This window comes from Xenopus laevis, chromosome 1L (assembly GCF_017654675.1).
Source record: "Xenopus laevis strain J_2021 chromosome 1L, Xenopus_laevis_v10.1, whole genome shotgun sequence".
Taxonomy (NCBI): Eukaryota; Metazoa; Chordata; class Amphibia; order Anura; family Pipidae; genus Xenopus; species Xenopus laevis.
The window spans coordinates 224,777,974-224,801,902 of NC_054371.1; the positions used below are offsets into that span (position 1 = coordinate 224,777,974).

The following is a 23,929-nucleotide window of genomic DNA, read 5'->3' on the forward strand; positions in this document are numbered from 1 at the left end:
CTACCCCTAGACAGTGCTGCCCAACCTTGCGGTGTCTGGGGTAATCTTTGACTCCTCTCTTTTCTCTGACCATATTAACACCACTGTCAAACCCTGTCACTTTTTTTATGCAGTATTGCTAAAATGCGTATTCTGATGTTTATGCATACTCTCATCCTATCCCACCTAGATTACTGTAACCTTCTACTAACTGGCCTCCCTTTCAATAAGTAATGGAATAATTCTAAAAGTTGCTTAGAATGAGTTCTATAACGTACTAAAAGTTAACTTAAAGGTGTAAATTCCCTTTTAAAGGACATAGAACAAATAACTGACTGACCACATTGGGCTTGAGAAGAAGTCACATCTAGTGTCCTATGGTCTCTATAGCTGCTGCCCAGGCAGCTGAAGTTGTAGCTCCCTCAGGTGGTGGTCTGTTCCCTGTAAGCTCTCCAAGGGGTTCAATAAGGTTCCGATTGAGAGAAGTGTTAAAGGGGTCGTTCACCTTTGGGTTTAGTATGATGTAGAGAGTGATATTCTGAGACAATTTGCAATTGATTTTCATTTTTTATTATTTGTGGTTTTTGAGTTATTTCGCTTTTTATTCAGCAGCTCTCCGGTTTGCAATTTCAGCCATCTTTGGGGTTGGTTAGGGTCCAAATTCCCCTAGCAACCATGCACTGATCTGAATGAGGGACTGGAATATTAAAGGAGAGGCATGAATAGAAAGATGAGTAATAAAAAGTAGCAGAGCATTTGTTTTTTAGATGGGGTCAGTGACCCCCTTTTTTTTTTTTTGGAAAGAGTGAAAAGAAGACCGGAGGAAAACTAAAAACTGATTCTATAAACACCTTGAAAAAAACTTTCTATTAGGGGTTCTTTTGTCCAGCCCCTCTCTAAAATCATCAATAAGCCTGACATTTGACTTTTAAGTCACCTGCATTGGAGAAATCCCATAATTTCTGGCACAGATGGAGAAAGTGGATTTAGAGCACTCTGCGATGCCCAGGGAGATAAGAAGGTCCAAATAATATGGTACTAGGCCGAAGTACTTCTCTTTCTAGCTTTGATAAGTGGGTTCATTACCAAGTAGGAACTTACTGCTTCAAACCCCTTACAACCTCCCTGCCATCAGGTTGAAGCCTTCCAGAATCGGACTGTATCCACTCTTGCTGCATATGGAGAAGGAATACTGGGAAAAAAACATTGGAAATTTGGCATTGATGTCTGTGGTCATTAAATCTATCTCTGGGTGACCCCAGATTGATGTAATCTGATGAGGAACCTTGGGATTTAGGGCCCACTCCCCCTTGGGTACAGAGTGTCTGCTCAGAAAGTCTACCTGCAAATGCTGGGGTCCTGCTATGTAGAGATCTGTGATATTAACTACGTGTAATTGAGCCCAACCCATTATGGGGTTGTCACACTGAACAGGGTTGAACTCTGAGCCCTCCTTGGCTCTTGATATAAGACATGACTGAGGCATTGTCCAACCCTGGTTTGGACTCAAATCCTAAGAGAATATTATGGAATGCTAGAAGAGCAACCCTGACTTCATGTTCGACCGAATCTGAGAAAGATTCCAAGCTCCCTGAGCATAAAGGCTTAAGAGATGAGCTCCTCAACCTTTTTCTGAGGCTTCAAAGAAAAGTTGTATCTGTGCAGCCTCAACCAGGGGAAGTCCCATCCAAAGACTGCTGGCTATTTGCCACCAAGACAGATATTCCTTGCACCAACCTGGAGACTGGATCAGTCTCATCCTCCACTTGGCTCACCAGACCAGGCCAGATCTATATTGGAAATCAGAAGCCATAAAGACAGTTTTCTGAAAGAAAATCTGAGATTTTGAAAGAGATGTGATGTATCTTCTATAGAAGAGAAAGGAGCCCCTACGTCGATAATTATCTGCAAAGGAGAAACTTGACTCTTTGCAGCTGAACTCCCAAAACTGCTCTGGTTCTGTTGAGATGAGTAAAAAGAGTGGAAGTATCTCTGGCAACTGACAGAACATTGTCTAGTTACTCGTAGATAGTGGTAGTTTCTTTAGTATTGGGAAGAAGGGGATTTGGCCCCAGATCAGGCAAGTCCCTAGGGCGGAAACAAATTAAGTCATTGGACATTGTATTGTACAGTATTTTAGGCAGAAATATATTTTAACTAAAAAGAATTGCTGTTGATGGTGGCCCCCTGTGTTGTAGGCTCTGAGATATTCCAGCCCTGAAAAAATTGTCTTTCTTTAACTTGCCAGTAGGGGTCCCCCTGGAGCCACTTGCACTTTCTGCGCTGACTTGATCAGTGTCACAGTGAGTTGCACAAGAGAGAAGACTTTTAAGGAACTAACATCAGTCTTTACTGTCTGCAGCAATTTAGTTTCCCCATTGTCGTTTCCAAGCAAGAGCAGCTCAGTGCCTCCAGGACTACTCCACACTTACACACTGCTCAACTGTTCCAGCATGAGAGGGATTTACTTCAAAGAGAACTTCTGGGTGAGTCATTGCCACTTGTAAGCAAAGCAATTCCACTTTGTACCAGGGACCTGCAACTGGTGCTTCTTACAGCTGCTACTGGACTACAGTTCCCAGAATCCTCCATACTCTAAAGTGTGCAGGAGGATTCATGGAGGGGAAATTCAGCAACAGCTGGAGAGATATGTTATATATCTGCCTATATATCCTCTGCCGTGTTGTGCACTTGTCTGTAATACTGCTGTAACTGCCTCTGAGAAAGTAGTGTGACTGTGGGATACGAATAGTAGGGAGAGATGGTGCCTATAGTAACAGTGGATAATAGTCTCTGGGAAGGGAGTGTGACTGTGGGATAGCAGGTATAGTAGGGAGAGATGGTGTCTATAGTAACAGTGGATAATAGTCTCTGGGAAGGGAGTGTGACTGTGGGATAGCAGGTATAGTAGGGAGAGATGGTGCCTATAGTAACAGTGGATAATAGTCTCTGGGAAGGGAGTGTGACTGTGGGATAGCAGGTATAGTAGGGAGAGATGGTGCCTATAGTAACAGTGGATAATAGTCTCTGGGAAGGGAGTGTGACTGTGGGATAGCAGGTATAGTAGGGAGAGGTGGTGCCTATAGTAACAGTGGATAATAGTCTCTGGGAAGGGAGTGTGACTGTGGGATAACAGGTATAGTAGGGAGAGATGGTGCCTATAGTAACAGTGGATAATAGTCTCTGGGAAGGGAGTGTGACTGTGGGATAGGAATAGTAGGGAGAGATGGTGTCTATAGTAACAGTGGATAATAGTCTCTGGGAAGGGAGTGTGACTGTGGGATAGCAGGTATAGTAGGGAGAGATGGTGCCTATAGTAACAGTGGATAATAGTCTCTGGGAAGGGAGTGTGACTGTGGGATAGGAATAGTAGGGAGAGATGGTGTCTATAGTAACAGTGGATAATAGTCTCTGGGAAGGGAGTGTGACTGTGGGATAGGAATAGTAGGGAGAGATGGTGCCTATAGTAACAGTGGATAGTAGTCTCTGGGAGAGGACTTTGGCTGTTGGATAACAGGTATAGTATAGATCAGTGATCCCCAACCAGTGGCTCACGAGCAACATGTAGCTCACCAACCCCTTTAATGTTGCTTCCAGTGACCTCAAAGTAGGTGCTTATTTTTCAATTCCTTGGTTGGAGGAACATTTTAGTTGCATAAAAAATAGGTTTATGGTTAAACAGAGCCTCCTGTAGACTACCGATCCATATAGGGATATCAAATAGCCAATCACAGCCCATACCAGGAACTTTTCATGCTTGTATTGCTCCCCAACTCTTTTTACATTTAATGTGGCTCACGGGTAGAAAAGGTTGGGGAAACCTGGTGTAGATCAACTGAAAAGCCACAGTCTGAAGCCACAGTCTACACTGACACTGAACCCATCCACCTATTTTTTTAGGTTTTTTGCTGCACCCCAAAACTTATACCATGCAAAAACCAGTATAGAGAGGGGTACCGCCTGCATGAGCTTTACTCAAGGAAATAGGGATAATCACCCACAACTAATTATGTGTTACTGCATCAGACAACATTAGAGAATATCTGATATTTCTATACAGAACTGATTATTATATGAAAAGAACATTTTGTAACAAGAGAGGGAGCTGCCATACTGATTGAGCCTAAAGACTCAGCACAAGGCAGTTCCTGTTTGAATATTTACTCTTAGTTTTCATTCTGGATCCCAATGAGGATTAGACAGGCCGGGAACTATAACTAACACATTTCTTTAAACTGATTACTGCATAAGAACCAATTATTGAAGCCCAACAAATAATCAGATTACTGAGCCGCTTGGCAGGGAATTCTGTAGCTGGTAATTTAGATCAACTTTCCATAAATCTACTAAAAACTCAATTCAGCTTTAAATAAACCCAATAGGCTGGTTCTGCCTCCAATAAGGATTAATTATATCTTAGTTGGGATCAAGTACAAGCGACTGTTTTATTAATACACAGAAAAAAGGGAATCATTTTCAAAAATGTGGATTATTTAGATAAATTGGAGTCCATGGGAGACAGCCTTTCCGTAATTCAGAGCTTTCTGGATAACGGATACAATAGATCCCATACCTGTACTAAGTATTGCATTGTATGTACCGTGCTATGTATAGAACAAAAGGATATACAGCTTTTATTATAGGGAGGTTTGGAAGCAGCTCTGCACGTGAATAGAGGAATGGATCTATTATCCAGAATGCTCAGGACCTGGGGTTTTCCAGATAATGGATCTTTCAGTAATTTGGATCATCATACCTTAAGTCTACTAGAAATTCATTTAAACATTAAATAAACCCAATAGGCTGGTTTTGCTTCCAATAAGGATTAATTATAACTTAGTTGGGATCAAGTACAAGCTACTGTTTTATTATTACACAGAAAAAGGAAATTATTTTTAAAAATTTGGATTATTTGGATAAAATTAAGTCTATGGGAGACAGGCATTCTGTAATTCAGATCTTTCTGGATAACAGGTTTCCAGGATAACGGATCCCATGGCTGTACTGAATAAGTATTATCAAATAAACTATTTTGTCCAGAGGTGCAGGGAGTTGCTCGTCGGCTTGTTCTATATCTGTGATCCCCCTCCCAGTTCTTGCAGTAATTAAAGCTCAGCAAAAAGTCCAGATTTGCAGTGGTTGCAAGTTCCTGGTTTATTTCCAGTTGAGCTCAGTGTTCATGTTCCTCTGCAGAGAGTCCAGCTGTGTGTCTGATAGAATGGACTGTTTTTAAAGCATTATAAAAGAATTCAAATATAATGTACTGTTGCCCTTCATGTGTAAAAGCTCTGTGTTTGCTTTAGAAACTCTACTATAGTTTATAGAAACAAGCTGCTGTGTAGCCATGGGGGCAGCCATTCAAGCACAGGATACACAGTAGATAACAGATAAGTACTACTATAGTTTATAGAAACAAGCTGCTGTGTAGCCATGGGGGCAGCCATTCAAGCACAGGATACACAGTAGATAACAGATAAGTACTACTATAGTTTATAGAAACAAGCTGCTGTGTAGCTATGGGGGCAGCCATTCAAGCACAGGATACACAGTAGATAACAGATAAGTACTACTATAGTTTATATAAACAAGCTGCTGTGTAGCCATGGGGGCAGCCATTCAAGCACAGGGTACACAGTAGATAACAGATAAGTACTACTATAGTTTATATAAACAAGCTGCTGTGTAGCCATGGGGGCAGCCATTCAAGCACAGAATACACAGTAGATAACAGATAAGTACTACTATAGTTTATATAAACAAGCTGCTGTGTAGCCATGGGGGGCAGCCATTCAAGCACAGGATACACAGTAGATAACAGATAAGTACTACTATAGTTTATATAAACAAGCTGCTGTGTAGCCATGGGGGCAGCCATTCAAGCACAGGATACACAGTAGATAACAGATAAGTACTACTATAGTTTATATAAACAAGCTGCTGTGTAGCCATGGGGGCAGCCATTCAAGCACAGGATACACAGTAGATAACAGATAAGTACTACTATAGTTTATAGAAACAAGCTGCTGTGTAGCCATGGGGGCAGCCATTCAAGCACAGGATACACAGTAGATAACAGATAAGTACTACTATAGTTTATATAAACAAGCTGCTGTGTAGCCATGGGGGCAGCCATTCAAGCACAGGGTACACAGTAGATAACAGATAAGTACTACTATAGTTTATATAAACAAGCTGCTGTGTAGCCATGGGGGCAGCCATTCAAGCACAGAATACACAGTAGATAACAGATAAGTACTACTATAGTTTATATAAACAAGCTGCTGTGTAGCCATGGGGGCAGCCATTCAAGCACAGGATACACAGTAGATAACAGATAAGTACTACTATAGTTTATATAAACAAGCTGCTGTGTAGCCATGGGGGCAGCCATTCAAGCACAGGATACACAGTAGATAACAGATAAGTACTACTATAGTTTATATAAACAAGCTGCTGTGTAGCCATGGGGGCAGCCATTCAAGCACAGGATACACAGTAGATAACAGATAAGTACTACTATAGTTTATATAAACAAGCTGCTGTGTAGCCATGGGGGGCAGCCATTCAAGCACAGGATACACAGTAGATAACAGATAAGTACTACTATAGTTTAATAAACAAGCTGCTGTGTAGCCATGGGGCAGCCATTCAAGCACAGGGTACACAGTAGATAACAGATAAGTACTACTATAGTTATATAAACAAGCTGCTGTGTAGCCATGGGGGCAGCCATTCAAGCACAGGATACACAGTAGATAACAGATAAGTACTACTATAGTTATATAAACAAGCTGCTGTGTAGCCATGGGGGCAGCCATTCAAGCAGCAGGGTACACAGTAGATAACAGATAAGTACTACTATAGTTTATATAAACAAGTCTGCTGTGTAGCCATGGGGCAGCCATTCAAGCACAGAATACACAGTAGATAACAGATAAGTACTACTATAGTTTATATAAACAAGCTGCTGTGTAGCCATGGGGGGCAGCCATTCAAGCACAGGATACACAGTAGATAACAGATAAGTACTACTATAGTTTATATAAACAAGCTACTGTGTAGCCATGGGGGCAGCCATTCAAGCACAGGATACACAGTAGATAACAGATAAGTACTACTATAGTTTATATAAACAAGCTGCTGTGTAGCCATGGGGGCAGCCATTCAAGCGCAGGATACACAGTAGATAATAGATAAGTACTACTATAGTTTATATAAACAAGCTGCTGTGTAGCCATGGGGGCAGCCATTGAATCTTAAAAAGGAGAAAAGGCACAGGTTACTTGCCAGATAACCGATAAGCTCTGTAATAGAATACAATTGGATTCTACAAAGTGCATTTGTTATCTGCTATGTATGTACCTGAGCCTTGAATGGCTGCCCCCATGGCTACACAGCAGCTTGTTTATATAAACTATAATAGTCTTTCTGAAGAAAACACACAAGTTTTACCAGTACATGGATCAATACATTATGTTTTAATTACTTTCGAACCCTTTCATTTTTTGGTGTTACTGTTCCTTTAACCCCTGCTGAGTCAGACTAAAATTAATGTTTTTCATGGAAAAATTTCACACAAATATGTGATATATTTGATAACTATATGTTACTGTATAATACTATATGATTGTGGGATAGCAGGTATAGTGGGGAGAGATGGTGTCTATAGTAACAGTGGATAATAGTCTCTGGGAAGGGAGTGTGACTGTGGGATAGCAGGTATAGTAGGGAGAGATGGTGTCTATAGTAACAGTGGGATAATAGTCTCTGGGAAGGGAGTGTGACTGTGGGATAGCAGGTATAGTAGGGAGAGATGGTGCCTATAGTAACAGTGGATAATAGTCTCTGGGAAGGGAGTGTGACTGTGGGATAACAGGTATAGTAGGGAGAGATGGTGCCTATAGTAACAGTGGATAATAGTCTCTGGGAAGGGAGTGTGACTGTGGGATAGCAGGTATAGTAGGGAGAGATGGTGTCTATTGTAACTGTGGATAATAGTCTCTGGGAAGGGAGTGTGACTGTGGGATAGCAGGTATAGTAGGGAGAGATGGTGTCTATAGTAACAGTGGATAATATTCTGTGAGAAGGGAGTGTGACTGTGGGATAACAGGTATAGTAGGGAGAGATGGTGCCTATAGTAACAGTGGATAATAGTCTCTGGGAAGGGAGTGTGACTGTGGGATAGCAGGTATAGTAGGGAGAGATGGTGTCTATTGTAACTGTGGATAATAGTCTCTGGGAAGGGAGTGTGACTGTGGGATAGCAGGTATAGTAGGGAGAGATGGTGTCTATAGTAACAGTGGATAATAGTCTCTGGGAAGGGAGTGTGACTGTGGGATAGCAGGTATAGTAGGGAGAGATGGCGCCTATAGTAACAGTGGATAATAGTCTCTGGAAGGGAGTGTGACTGTGGATAGCAGGTATATATAGTGGATAATAGTCTGGAAGGGAGTGTGACTGTGGGATAGCAGGGTATAGTAGTGGGAGAGATGGTGTCTATAGTAACAGTGGATAATAGTCTCTATGAGAGGGAGTGTGACTGTGGGATAGCAGGTATAGTAGGGAGAGATGGCGCCTATAGTAACAGTGGGATATAGTCTCTGGGAAGGGAGTGTGGACTGTGGGATAGCAGGTATAGTAGGGAGAGATGGTGTCTATAGTAACAGTGGATAATAGTCTCTGGAAGGGAGTGTGACTGTGGGATAGCAGGTATAGTAGGGAGAGATGGTGCCTATAGTAACAGTGGGATAATAGTCCTCTGGGAAGGGAGTGTGACTGTGGGATAGCAGGTATAGTAGGGAGAGATGGTGTCTATAGTAACAGTGGATAATAGTCTCTGGGAAGGGAGTGTGACTGTGGGATAGCAGGGTATAGTAGGGAGAGATGGTGCCTATAGTAACAGTGGGATAATAGTCTCTGGGAAGGGAGTGTGACTGTGGGATAGCAGGTATAGTAGGGAGAGATGGTGCCTATAGTAACAGTGGATTATAGTCTCTGGGGAAGGGAGTGTGACTGTGGGATAGCAGGTATAGTAGGGAGAGATGGTGTCTATAGTAACCAGTGGATAATAGTCTCTGGGAAGGGAGTGTGACTGTGGGATAGCAGGTATAGTAGGGAGAGATGGTGTCTATAGTAACAGTGGATAATAGTCTCTGGGAAGGGAGTGTGACTGTGGGATAGCAGGTATAGTAGGGAGAGATGGTGTCTATAGTAGCAGTGGGATAATAGTCTCTGGGAAGGGAGTGTGACTGTGGGATAGCAGGTATAGTAGGGAGAGATGGTGTCTATAGTAGCAGTGGGATAATAGTCTCTGGGAAGGGAGTGTGACTGTGGGATAGCAGGTATAGTAGGGAGAGATGGTGTCTATAGTAACAGTGGATAATAGTCTCTGGGAAGGGAGTGTGACTGTGGGATAGCAGGTATAGTAGGGAGAGATGGTGTCTATAGTAACAGTGGATAATAGTCTCTGGGAAGGGAGTGTGACTGTGGGATAGCAGGTATAGTAGGGAGAGATGGTGCCTATAGTAACAGTGGATAATAGTCTCTGGGAAGGGAGTGTGACTGTGGGATAGCAGGTATAGTAGGGAGAGATGGTGTCTATAGTAACAGTGGATAATAGTCTCTGGGAAGGGAGTGTGACTGTGGGATAGCAGGTATAGTAGGGAGAGATGGGTGTCCTATAGTAACAGTGGATAATAGTCTCTGGGAAGGGAGTGTGACTGTGGGATAGCAGGTATAGTAGGGAGAGATGGTACCTATAGTAACAGTGGATAATAGTCTCTGGAAGGGAGTGTGACTGTGGGATAGCAGGTATAGTAGGGAGAGATGGTGTCTATAGTAACAGTGGGATAATAGTCTCTGGGAAGGGAGTGTGACTGTGGGATAGCAGGTATAGTAGGGAGAGATGGTGTCTATAGTAACAGTGGATAATAGTCTCTGGGAAGGGAGTGTGACTGTGGGATAGCAGGTATAGTAGGGAGAGATGGTGTCTATAGTAGCAGTGGGATAATAGTCTCTGGGAAGGGAGTGTGACTGTGGGATAGCAGGTATAGTAGGGAGAGATGGTGCCTATAGTAACAGTGGATAATAGTCTCTGGGAAGGGAGTGTGACTGTGGGATAGCAGGTATAGTAGGGAGAGATGGTGCCTATAGTAACAGTGGATAATAGTCTCTGGGAAGGGAGTGTGACTGTGGGATAGCAGGTATAGTAGGGAGAGATGGTGTCTATAGTAACAGTGGATAATAGTCTCTGGGAAGGGAGTGTGACTGTGGGATAGCAGGTATAGTAGGGAGAGATGGTGTCTATAGTAACAGTGGATAATAGTCTCTGGGAAGGGAGTGTGACTGAGAAATAACAAGGATATGAAGACAAAGCTTTAGTTCTACTACACCATATAAATAAGAGACTATACAACTTTGAATTGCTCTAGGCCCAGCAGCACTAAAGAGAGTTCCCCAGTCCATTTATGGCAGATAAAGCCTGTGTCCTACAGCGAATCCTTTAGATCCAGTCCCCAGACTTTATTACGAAACCACCCCTCTCTTTTTAAAGGGGAAGTAAACACTGTCTCACCCATAACCACAACATTTTGCCAAAATTACTGGAAGGAAGAGCTTTGCCATTGGCTGTCACAGGACAGAGGTCCAGACTTTGGGTTATTGAGTTGCTGTTGAGAATGAAATAATGAGTTTATTTAAGTCAATCTCTTCATGTTGGTGAGAGGCTTCCCACGCAGTCGCCGGCTGAGATTAGGAATATTACTGGAATATCTTTATCTTTTACTCGTTAAACTCGTACACACACGACTTGTGATAACAATTCTCTTTCTTTATAGTTTTACTTCCTCCTCAGTAAGAGCAAAGTCTATGGATCTATGGATCAAGGACTTAGAATATATATTTATTTTATTTTCATTATTATCTGTGTAACCATTGTCTCACTGTCAGGCAGAGCCACAAGAACCATGTCACTCCCCATAGAGATTCTAATCTCACTAAATGAAGAGCTGACAACATCAGAGATTAATTTTGCCATAAATCTAGACCAGGATAGGTATTCCCCTGTACTAAACTGAGTTCAGCAGGAACAGTCCCCTAACGCTCCCCATAGACGCGACGATTCTTCTTGCCAACGACCGATTTTAGGGAAGTCCGACCGATCCTTCGAAATTATCGTGCGGTTAGTGGGATTCGAACGATCGTACATCTTACGATTTTTCGGCCGACATCTGTCAGGAAATTGATCGCCAGGTCAAAAAATCTTTGTCGGTCCCAGTGCAATGTATCTATGTTTGCAGGGCCAAGCAGGCAGCTCCCCTTTGTTTTCCTGGCAAATTGGTCTTTTTAGTTGATGGTAAATTCGTAGATCGTACCGAGAAGATCGTGGTCTCACGATCAGGATCTGATCTTTTAAAAATCTCAACATCTATGGCCGGCTTAAGTTTGCTCATAGTCTGTACAGAGAGATCCCATAAAACTATGGCAGTATAGGTATTCCTCTGTACTAAGCACAATTCAGCAGGAACAGCCCCTAAGTTTGCTCATAGTCTGTACAGAGAGATCCCATAAAACTATGGCAACTTAGGTATTCCCTGTACTAAGCACAATTCAGCAGGAACAGTCCCTAAGTTTGCTCATAGTCTGTACAGAGAGATCCCATAAAACTATGGCAGTATAGGTATTCCTCTGTACTAAGCACAATTCAGCAGGAACAGCCCCTAAGTTTGCTCATAGTCTGTACAGAGAGATCCCATAAAACTATGGCAACTTAGGTATTCCCTGTACTAAGCACAATTCAGCAGGAACAGCACCTAAGTTTGCTCATAGTCTGTACAGAGAGATCCCATAAAACTATGGCAGCATAGGTATTCCCTGTACTAAGCACAATTCAGCAGGAACAATCCCCTAAGTTTGCTCATAGCCTGTACAGAGAGATCCCATAAAACTATGGCAGCATAGGTATTCCCTGTACTAAGCACAATTCAGCAGGAACAGTCCCCTAAGTTTGCTCATAGTCTGTACAGAGAGATCCCATAAAACTATGGCAGCATAGGTATTCCCTGTACTAAGCACAATTCAGCAGGAACAGTCCCTAAAGCTGGCCATAGATGTTGAGATTTTTAAAAGATCAGATCCTGATCGTGAGACCACGATTTTCTCGGAACGATCGTACTAATTGACCATCAACTAAAAAGACCAATTTACCAGGAAAACAAAGGGGAGCTGCCTGCTTGGCCCTGCAAACATAGAGAGATTGCACTGGGACCGACAAAGATTTTTTGACCTGGCCGATCAATTTCCCGACAGATGTCGGACGAAAAATCGTAAGATGTACGATCGTTCGAATACCACTAACCGCACGATAATTTCGAAGGATCGGTCGGGCTTCCCTAAAATCGGTCGTTCGGCAAGAAGAATCGTCGCGTCTATGGGGACCATAAGTTTGCTCATAGTCTGTACAGAGAGATCCCATAAAACTATGGCAGTATAGGTATTCCCCGTACTAAGCACAATTCAGCAGGAACAGCCCCTAAGTTTGCTCATAGTCTGTACAGAGAGATCCCATAAAACTATGGCAGTATAGGTATTCCCCTGTACTAAGCACAATTCAGCAGGAACAGTCCCTAAGTTTGCTCATAGTCTGTACAGAGAGATCCCATAAAACTATGGCAGCATAGGTATTCTTCTGTACTAAGCACAATTCAGCAGGAACAGCCACATGGCTATAATGGGTTTTATATATGAATCGATTGTCGTTGGGCACATCTGTAATGGAAGGGGGTCTTTGTTAAAGATTTTCCCATAATGCATAGCAACCTTGATAATTGCCAGATAAAGGCTATTGCTGATTGGTTACTTTGGGTTACTAGACGTGGTGGCAATAGAATTATATAACCCCAGTATGAGGAAGTCACAGGTTAACAAGAAATGTCATGAAAATCAGGTGACTGTTAAACCCGGCTGCTCTGCACTTTGCATATTTTCTCATATAGATGTTATTTGTCTTCCCTGTTACAGAGGAAATTCTCCCAAAACCTGTATGTAAATGTCATTCTCAGCGACTCTCCCCAAATACGTTCATTAATAATGTCCTGTCATTATGTGATGAGTCATCGCTATTGTAAGTAGTGTATATTCCCTGCACTGCTGGTTCTGACTCCCCAAACATGGTAGCAGAATTAACAGACCTTCTATCTTTAAAAGGCATTTTTTATTTTCGTATTTGCAGAGTACTGATATCACGAGCATCGCTGGGTATGAATGTCTCATCCAACATATGAATGACGGGAGGAAGAACTTAAAGGAATATGAAGATTTCCTGAAAGAAAGGTAAGTTACGACTCCAGAGCAATAATACATGAGCGAAAGATTAAAGGGCAAGGAAAGGCTCGTTCACTGGGGGAGGGGCAATCAGGCATTTGTTCACCTTTAAGTTTAATTTTAGTATGTTATAAAGGATTAAGTCCAAGAAACTTTAAGTATATAATCGCATTGTTAATTCTAAGAAATTTTCAATTTGTCTCCCTTTTTCTTTTTTATAGTTGTTTAAATGATTTGCCTTCTTCCTTTGACACAGGTCACTGACCCCATCTAAAAAACAAATGCTCTGTACGGCAACAAATATATTATTATTGCTACTCTTTATTACTCCTCTTTCTATTCAGGCCTTTCCTATTCATATTCCAGTCTCCTATTCAAATCAGTGCATGGTTGCTAGGGGAATTCGGACCCTAGTAACTAGATGGCTTCAATTGCAAACTGGAGAGCTGCTGAATAAAAAGTTAAATAACTCAAAAACCACAAATAATTAAAAATGAAAACCAATTGCAAATTGTCTCAGAATATCTATAACATACTAAAAGGTAATTTAAAGGCCAACAACCCCTTTAAGAGTCATTATGAGTATGTAGAAAAACTTTTGGAAGACTGCAGGAATGCTCTTGCTTTTTTTTATGTGTATCTATTAAATGGTTCTTAAATGTCCTTGTGTATATATAAATAAGATTACCAGATCACTCAGGAACACGTCTACAAGATGCAGCTACTAGGGTTACACTTCCACCCCACCAAACATTCCGGCAACTTATTGGGCCCAACAGCAAAATCATTTGCAGTTCCCATTGGGCCCTTAATATTCCCTGCCCTCCCGGCAGTTGCAGGGTCTGACCAGGCAGTTTTAGGTGAGGCTGCCAGAAATTGTGATACTACATGCCCCAAACAAAGTTTCTAAAACTTGAGCCCAGAATACATGGCAGGTGCACTTGGATACATTTGTAACTATTTAAGATAAGCAAAGAAACAATTGTAACGATTTAAGATAAGCAAAGAAACAATTGTAACTATTTAAGATAAGCAAAGAAACAATTGTAACTATTTAAGATAAGCAAAGAAACAATTGTAACTATTTCAGATAAGCAAAGAAACAATTGTAACTATTTCAGATAAGCAAAGAAACAATTGTAACTATTTCAGATAAGCAAAGAAACAATTGTAACTATTTCAGGTAAGCGGGTCTCATGTGGAAACTGTGACTCGCAGCTTAAAGGGCAACTTCACTTTCATTAGCAAAACTGTCATAAGATATAAAACCTGAAACCTAAAACCCCCAGAAATGTGTTCAAACATTCCATAACCTGCCCAATTTTGTGAAATGGATTTAGTATTTAGGGGGTGTGGCCATGAATGGGCGTGACGGAGTGCGGTAAATCTTTTTGTTCCTCTTTCCCTGATTGGTTAATTCACAAACCTTATTTGTACTACGGGCCCTACAGGAACAAAGGCAGAGAAGAGGGAACCTCTGATAATGCAGGAAGGTTGGAGCACACATTTGATATACCCGGGATATACAAGGAATGTCTGCTGTGAGGCCCTCCTGCTGTTCAAAACCCAGTGAGGGTCACACATTGGGCCTCTCTTCTGTATATACCAAAAGTACCTTAAAGGGGTGGTTCACCTTTAAGTTCATTTTTAGTATGTTATAGAATGGCTAATTCTAAGCAACTTTTCAATTGGTCTTCATAATAGTTTTTTTTAACTATTTGCCTTAGTCTTCTTCTGACCCCTTCCAGCTTTCAAATGGGGGTCACTGCCCCCGTCTAAAAAAAACAACTGCTCTGTAAGGCTACAAATGTATTGTTTTTGCTACTTTTTATTACTCATAGGCCTCTCCTATTCATATTCCAGTCTCTTATTTATATCAATGCATGGTTGCTACGATAACTTGGACCCTAGCAACCAGACGGCTGAAATTGCAAACTGGAGAGCTGCTGAATAAAAAGCTAAATAACTCAAAAACCACAAATAATTAATAATGAAAACCAATTGCAAATTGTCTCAGAATATCAGTCTCTATGTCATACTAACAGTTAACTCAAAGGTGAACAACCCAGATATCACACGGGCAGGAGTCTCTGATTGGAAGACACTTCAAGTGGGGCTGCTCTCCTTCCTCTGGACCAGCAAGCAGTAAGGCAGGTTTCACTTGCACAAAAAGGTTGAACTTGATGGACACAGTATATTTTTGTAGCCCAAGGCTTGTATAGAGAGGGTGAGTGTGATATGCACCTTCATACTCATTTACCTACTTTATCATTTCTCCATCCAGATAGAGGCGGCAGTTGCAGATAAAGCCTGTTCATATGCAAACACATACAGAGCACTAGTTCCCCTTTAATAGATTATAACACAGGATCCCAGATAAGACCCTGGTATCTCTGATCTGCCTTGTGAGAAGGGAACCCGTGTAGATAAAATAATAATAATATATTAATAAGTCCCTTTATTATATCCCTTGCCGTGTATCTGCTGATAATTCCCCTTCCTGTTTGATATCCATTTTTTTTATTGCTTTATTAGAATAAATTGAACGTTTTAATAGAATAAAGGAGAAACGGCAGATAAAGGGATATTTGCTTTGTGCCCTGTGGCATTTGCTCTGTTTTACATAAATTAAAGGGGAAGCGACATGGTTTTCTGGTGACATGCTCTGGGCAGGAAATGGAATGTGTGGTTAGACCTGCGGCAGGTAGGCTGTTACCAGGGCAGACGAAGGTCATTAAAGAGGTGGTTTGCCTTTAAGTAAACTGTTAGTTTGTTATAGAATGGCCAATTCTAAGCAACTTTTCAGTTTGTATTCATTTTTTTTATAGTTTTTTTTTAATTATTTGCCTTTTTCTTCTGACTCTCATAAGCTGTCAAATGGGGGTCACTGACCCCATTTACCAAAAAAACAAACAAATGCTCTGTAAGGCAACAAATGTATTGTTATTGCTGCTTTTTATTACTCATCTTTCCATTCAGGCCTCTCCTATTCATATTCCAGTCTCTTATTCACATCAGTGCATGGTTGTTAGGCCAATTTAGACCCTAGCAACCATATTGCGGAAATTGCAAACCAGAGAGCTGCTGAATAAAAAGCTAAATAACTCAAAAACCACAAATAATAAAAAATGAAAACCAATTGCAAATTGTCTCAGAATATCACTCTCAACATCATACTAACAGTGAACAACCTCTTTAAGAGTCATTATGAGTATGTAGAAAAACTTTTGGAAGACCGCAGAGATGCTCTGGCTCCTCCTTTATTCATGGGGCCCACCTGGAGGACTGCAGGGCTGCTATGGCTCATTGATTTCCTCTCTTTTTATTGATATAAGAAAATATGATGGGGTTTCGGTGTAAGGTGGGCATGATGCAGAATTTTATTTTGGGGTTTACTTCTCCTTTAATTGCATTACAGAGCAAAGTGTTACTGTTAGGGCCAGGGCCGCCATTAGAACGCACGGGCCCACCCCAGACCACAAGCCCTGCCCCAGATCCTGCCCACTCCACACCACAGTTAAAAGACCACACAAATATCAACAAAGGTGACCCCCCCAACACACAAAAAAATCTATTGATGGTCAGGGCACCCTCGTAAGTTAAAAAAAAATGTGGTGCCAGGGCCCCACAGAATATTTTTAAAAAAAACATTTTGGCAGGGGCCTATAGAGTATTAATATAATAGATTAGTGGCCAGGGGATTAAAAAAAACAAAAAAAAACACACATTGGTGTTCAGAGGAATTGAACTCAAGGCTTCAGGACTTCAACTTCGCCTCCTTTCGTGACTTTGGGTCTTTTCGCCGTTTCAGGACTTCATTTTCGCCCGCTTTCACGACTTCGGGTCTTTTCGCTGTTTCAGAACTTCAGTTTCGGCTGTTGTCGTGACTTGGGGTCTTTTTGCCGCTTCAGTACTTCAATTTCATCTATTTTTGTGACTTCTGGTATTTTCATTACTTCGGGACTTCAATTTTGGCTGTTTTCGTGGCTTCGGGTCTTTTCGACGCTTCAGGACTTTGGCTTTTCTGCGGTTCGGGACTTCGGAAGGGCGGCACGGCTTTGGCTCTGTCAGGCTTCAGGGCCAGGTACACTTGCACCCCCTGTGCCCCCGATAGTGGTCCTGGTTAGGGCTGCCACGGGGGGAAATGCAAATCAGGGACCACTGGAGCCCTGCAGGCTCTACCCCTTCATTCTTGGGTCATGGAGTGGGTGGAGCCTGCAGGCAGTGGGCGGGCCATGTAATTAATAGTTCTAGTTTGGCCACTGTTTCCTCCAGTACTTCCAGTCAATATGCTGAGACTTCCCAGCAGTGAAACTAATCTCCTCGCACCCCGTGGGTCGGAAGTCTCTGCTAAATTCTCTCACTGTTATTACTTCAGCTTTTGCAATTTCCCTCTTCCACTTTTGCTCTAAACTGTTATTTCCCCTTCTCATTTTTATAGCAGGGCATCCGTCCCTTCCTTGAAATAGCCGCTGCACCGGCCACAAATAAAAGCAGCTCTTGTGCCGGGGGACTCACATGATACAATTAAAACTTTAACATGTTCCAAAATGGAGAAAAAAAAAACAAAAAAACCCACGTGCGGGAAACTAGGGGCCATTTACAGCTGGCAGTTGCGGCCTAACAAAATGTGCCTGTATAACAGTATATGAGTCCTCTGCACCTCTGCATAGATTCACTTAGCCCCACTTGGCCTATCCAAATTACCTCTTTTATCTTCACTGCACTACTGGTTCTGACTTCGGAAACAATGTAGCAGAAGCCAGCTGAATATGCAGTCTGTGCAAATAAAAGTTATGCTGGGGGAGTTGTTATGGGGTGACTGTATCCCTTCAGCATATATCACTATACAGTCCTTATTATTTGTAAATAGGTGCGTGTGTGTTGCAGAACTACAACTCCCAACATTCCTAGTTGTTTATAAAAGTCTTAAGTGTTATATATATATATATTTTTTTTAGGGCCAGCATAGAAGAGAAGTATGGAAAAGATCTCGTTAACCTGACCAAGAAGAAACCATGTGGACAGACGGAAATAAAGTAAGTCCTGCGTCCCCCTGTCCAGAGACTTGTCCTTGTGTCTGTCTGTAAGTTGTGACTCATGCATTGTCCTGTCTGGGTCTCAGCTTGGAGACTTGGAGAGATCACGATTGGGTTTTTGCAGAAGCCGGAAACATTGCTTCTCACACCTCTGAAACCATATGAACTATGACTGAACTTTTTAAAGGGGAACTGCACCTAAAAACGCCTCTTTGCACAATAGCAAATGCTTTTCCTATAAAAGAAGGAAGCAATTCTATGATTTAATTATATGCTTAAATGTAATTGCTATTGAAAACAAGTGTCTGTCTAGCTGTTTATATTCTCTGCACTGTTGATTCTGACTCCTAAAACAATATAGCAGAAGCCGGATGATGAACAGACCCGGGGGGGGGGGAACTGATTTCTCCTATATTGTTTCATGGATCAGACTCATAAAGGGATGGACAGATATAGGTTTTCATAGCGATGACTATAAAGCCAGTGAGAATGTGGAATGAAAGGACATTGGGGCGTCACTTACAGTAGTTACATTTCAGTGCTTAAAGGAGAACTAAACCCTAAAAATGAAATGGCTAAAAATGCCATATTTTATATAGTGAACTTATTGCACGAGGCTAAAGTTTCAGCTTGTCAATAGCAGCAATGATCCAGGACTTCAAACTTGTCACAGGGGGTCACCATCTTGGAAAGTGTCTGTGACACTCACATGCTCAGTGGGCTCTGATTGGCTGTTGAGAAGCTAAGCTTAGGGCTCGTCACTAATTATCCAGCAGAAAATGAGCTTCCCTGGCTGTAATATAAGCTGATGCTACAGGTTTGCTGATTATTCAATTCTGATGCTAATTGCACTGGTTTCTGTGCTGCCATGTAGTAATTATGTGTATTAATTACTAATCAGCCTTATATTGTGACATTTCGATTCTATGTGTACTGTATATTGTGAGTGGCTCCCTAAGCTCAGTAAGTGACAGCAGCACAGAGCATGTGCAGTGAATCAGCAGAAAAGAAGATGGGGAGCTACTGGGGCATCTTTGGAGACACAGATCTTTACTACTAAAGGGCTGTGGTTGCCTTGGGCTGGTACAGAAGCACAAAACAGAATGTACAACATTTCTAGCTACTTCTTTAGTTAGGCTTTAGTTCTCCTTTAATAAAATGTCCATTTTCAGTTTCGGGCTGAGTTGCAAGTGATCCAGATGCAGTAGCGCTGTGCAACTCTGTCTCACCCACTCACTTTCTGGGGGAAAGATCACAATTTGGAAACTTTATCTAAAGAATGTTGCAACACCCTCAGCTCAACACAGTTAATATTTAGTGACAGCGTGAGAGTCTCTTGTGTTAAAGCAGGAAGACTTTTGGAAATCATTAAACGGGTGGTCCAACTTTAAGTTAACTTTTAGTATGTTATAGAATGGCGCCTTTTCTGAGCAACTTTTCAATTGGTCTTCATTATTTATTTTTTATAGTTTTTGAAAGATATGTCTTCTTCTTCTGTTGACTCATTCCAGATTTCAAAAGGGGGGTCACTGACCCCATCTAAAAAACAAATGCTCTGTAAGGCTACAAATGTATTTTTATTGCTACTTTTCATTACTCCTCTTCCTATTCAGGCCTCTCCTATTCATATTCCAGTATCTTATTCAAATCATTGCAAGGTTGCTAGGGTCATTTAGACCCTAGCAACCAGATTGCTGAAATTGCAAACTGGAGAGCTGCTGAATAAAAAGCTAAATAACTCAAAAACCACAAATAATAAAAAATGAAAACCAATTGCAAATTGTCTCAGAATTTCACTCATACTAAAAGGTGAACAACCCCTTTAAGAAGAGAAATAATGTATTTAGACGCTGCTGACAGTTACAATCACTTTGGTGGCAGTTTAATAAGACAAGTCTAATGGTCCCTTCTGTGTCTCCCCCCAGCACCCTCAAGAGAGCCCTTGATGTCTTCAAACAACGTAAGTCCCCCCGGATATAGAATCAGCATCTCTTACATTGGATTCCTGGGACTGAGCCATCTCATTGCTCACAACTGATTTTCCAATCTGAGAAACATGTGGGTCATTGCAGGGACCCCCCATTTACAGTTCCATTTGTCTGTTCCCATTAATTAAATTCAGAGCGACATCTCCACAGGGACACGTCACAATTTCTGTTGCCCCATAAAACAAGAAGAAACTAAAGGCCCAGCGACTTCCAAGAAAAACTGCCAAAAACAGCACCTTCTAACTGTCATGATTAATATGACAAACCAATGTAATGAGTAGTTTCATGAGTTCCTGTGCTGAGTATATACAGTATATATATCTATATGGTGGGTCCCATTGGGCAGCGAGTAGAGTAACTGAAACCTCATACTGTCTGTCTCCTGTACTATCACCTCTTTGTTTCTTTAAATTCCCCAAACAATTCTGCGCAATTTAATGAGTTAATGTTACGGGCAAATTCCTTACGGTTTTATGTCATTTATTTCTGTAGAAATTGATAATATTGGTCAGAGTCACATTCAACTGGCGCAAACGCTACGGGACGAGGCGAGAAAGATGGAGGAATACAGAGAAAGGCAGAGGCAGGAGCGAAAAAAGGTACAGTCTGTTTAATAATTAATTAAATACTGTAGCATCACAATAACTTTATTTTCCGTGGAAATAACAGTTACTATAGGCACCATCTCTCCCTACTATACCTGCTATCCCACAGTCACACTCCCTTCCCAGAGACTATTATCCCACTGTTACTATAGACACCATCTCTCCCTACTATACCTGCTATCCCACAGTCACACTCCCTTCCCAGAGACTATTATCCCACTGTTACTATAGGCACCATCTCTCCCTACTATACCTGCTATCCCACAGTCACACTCCCTTCCCAGAGACTATTATCCACTGTTACTATAGACACCATCTCTCCCTACTATACCTGCTATCCCACAGTCACACTCTCTTCCCAGAGACTATTATCCACTGTTACTATAGACACCATCTCTCCCTACTATACCTGCTATCCCACAGTCACACTCCCTTCCCAAAGACTATTATCCACTGTTACTATAGGCACCATCTCTCCCTACTATACCTGCTATCCCACAGTCACACTCCCTTCCCAAAGACTATTATCCCACTGTTACTATAGGCACCATCTCTCCCTACTATACCTGCTATCCCACAGTCACACTCCCTTCCCAGAGACTATTATCCACTGTTACTATAGGCACCATCTCTCCCTACTATACCTGCTATCCCACAGTCACACTCCCTTCCCAAAGACTATTATCCCACTGTTACTATAGGCACCATCTCTCCCTACTATACCTGCTATCCCACAGTCACACTCCCTTCCCAGAGACTATTATCCACTGTTACTATAGGCACCATCTCTCACTACTATACCTGCTATCCCACAGTCACACTCCCTTCCCAGAGACTATTATCCACTGTTACTATAGACACCATCTCTCCCTACTATACCTGCTATCCCACAGTCACACTCCCTTCCCAGAGACTATTATCCCACTGTTACTATAGGCACCATCTCTCCCTACTATACCTGCTATCCCACAGTCACACTCCCTTCCCAGAGACTATTATCCACTGTTACTATAGGCACCATCTCTCACTACTATACCTGCTATCCCACAGTCACACTCCCTTCCCAGAGACTATTATCCACTGTTACTATAGACACCATCTCTCCCTACTATACCTGCTATCCCACAGTCACACTCCCTTCCCAGAGACTATTATCCCACTGTTACTATAGGCACCATCTCTCCCTACTATACCTGCTATCCCACAGTCACACTCCCTTCCCAGAGACTATTATCCACTGTTACTATAGGCACCATCTCTCCCTACTATACCTGCTATCCCACAGTCACACTCCCTTCCCAGAGACTATTATCCACTGTTACTATAGACACCATCTCTCCCTACTATACCTGCTATCCCACAGTCACACTCCCTTCCCAGAGACTATTATCCACTGTTACTATAGGCACCATCTCTCACTACTATACCTGCTATCCCACAGTCACACTCCCTTCCCAGAGACTATTATCCACTGTTACTATAGGCACCATCTCTCCCTACTATACCTGCTATCCCCACAGTCACACTCCCTTCCCAGAGACTATTATCCACTGTTACTATAGGCACCATCTCTCCCTACTATACCTGCTATCCCACAGTCACACTCCCTTCCCAGAGACTATTATCCCACTGTTACTATAGGCACCATCTCTCCCTACTATACCTGCTATCCCACTGTCACACTCCCTTCCCAGAGACTATTATCCCACTGTTACTATAGACACCATCTCTCCCTACTATACCTGCTATCCCACAGTCACACTCCCTTCCCAGAGACTATTATCCCACTGTTACTATAGACATCATCTCTCCCTACTATACCTGCTATCCCACAGTCACACTCCCTTCCCAGAGACTATTATCCCACTGTTACTATAGACACCATCTCTCCCTACTATACCTGCTATCCCACAGTCACACTCCCTTCCCAGAGACTATTATCCCACTGTTACTATAGACACCATCTCTCCCTACTATACCTGGTGCTAGTACAAGGGCTATTACATTAGCTGCACAGTCAGAGGAAACACTTGGATGGTGGATTATGTGTCTTTCTCACACTCATACTAACATGTGGGACCTCAGTACTCACAGAGGATTCTCCCAGAAAGGTCTGTTTATAAGGAAACTGCTAATGATGCTGATTTCATGTTGCTTTCTGGTTCTGTCAGATCATCACTAACAACAGGGCTGGTTCCATATTTAATGTGACAATTCAGGTTTAGTTACATAACAGACATATCAGGCTGCTGTTCTTTATGGCACACGTGTGTTTGTGTTTAGTAACCACAGTCTGGGCTTTAAGCCTTGGTCTGAAACCAAACTATAAGTAAGTGCACAGTGTGGGGGCGAGAGCCAGAGAAGTGACTGATCTATGTGGCGTGTGAATGTAAGTGTCAAGGAGGCGTTGGAAAACAACTAAAATACATTACAGATAAGAAGGTGTTATACAATGCACAAGCTGAAGTTATTATATGGAAGTAAGCAACTAGTTTATATACTGTATATATATATATATATATATATTCAGTGGGACTGTTGGTTCTGCTCTTGGACACTTGTTTTGTACTGTAAATGATATATTTGTAAAACCTACAATTGTAATGGGTTCATGTTGCCTTTAAAGGTCACTCTGTGTGGCTTTACTTGGATAGTTAATAGGAATAAGTAATAGGAATTAGAAATAGGAATACCGTATATACTCGAGTATAAGCCGAGTTTTTCAGCACACAAAATATGCTGAAAAACTCTACCTCGGCTTATACTCGGGTCAAGCGCAAAAACGGTCGCCGGCGTCTAAGAATAGTCGCCGACGCCTAAAAATAGTCGCCGGCGTCCAAGAATAGTCTCCAAGAATAGTCTCCAAGAATATTCGCCGGCATCCAAAAACAAGACGCCGGCACCTCCAATGGGAGCAGAAACCCTCAATTTTTTATTGAAACTCACCAGAAGCTGCTGCATTTCTCACCCTAGGCTTATACTCGAGTCAATAAGCTTT

The 23,929-nt window shown here is 42.0% G+C and overlaps 1 protein-coding gene across 2 annotated transcripts in view; it reads left to right on the forward strand.

Annotated features, from left to right (window-relative positions):
• Positions 1–724: 724 nt before the first annotated feature.
• pstpip2.L (proline-serine-threonine phosphatase interacting protein 2 L homeolog) overlaps positions 725–23,929 on the forward strand; it is a 41,453-nt gene continuing 18,248 nt past the window's right edge. Inside the window, exons 1-5 of one of the 2 annotated variants that reach the window (XR_005965028.1) lie at positions 725–2,465; positions 13,208–13,308; positions 18,261–18,338; positions 20,264–20,298; positions 20,819–20,925. Coding sequence is in view for 1 of the 2 variants with exons in the window: in NM_001092114.1 (NP_001085583.1) it covers positions 2,433–2,465; positions 13,208–13,308; positions 18,261–18,338; positions 20,264–20,298; positions 20,819–20,925 (354 nt within the window). In the remaining variant the exon portion in view is untranslated. 2 annotated transcript variants of the gene reach the window in all.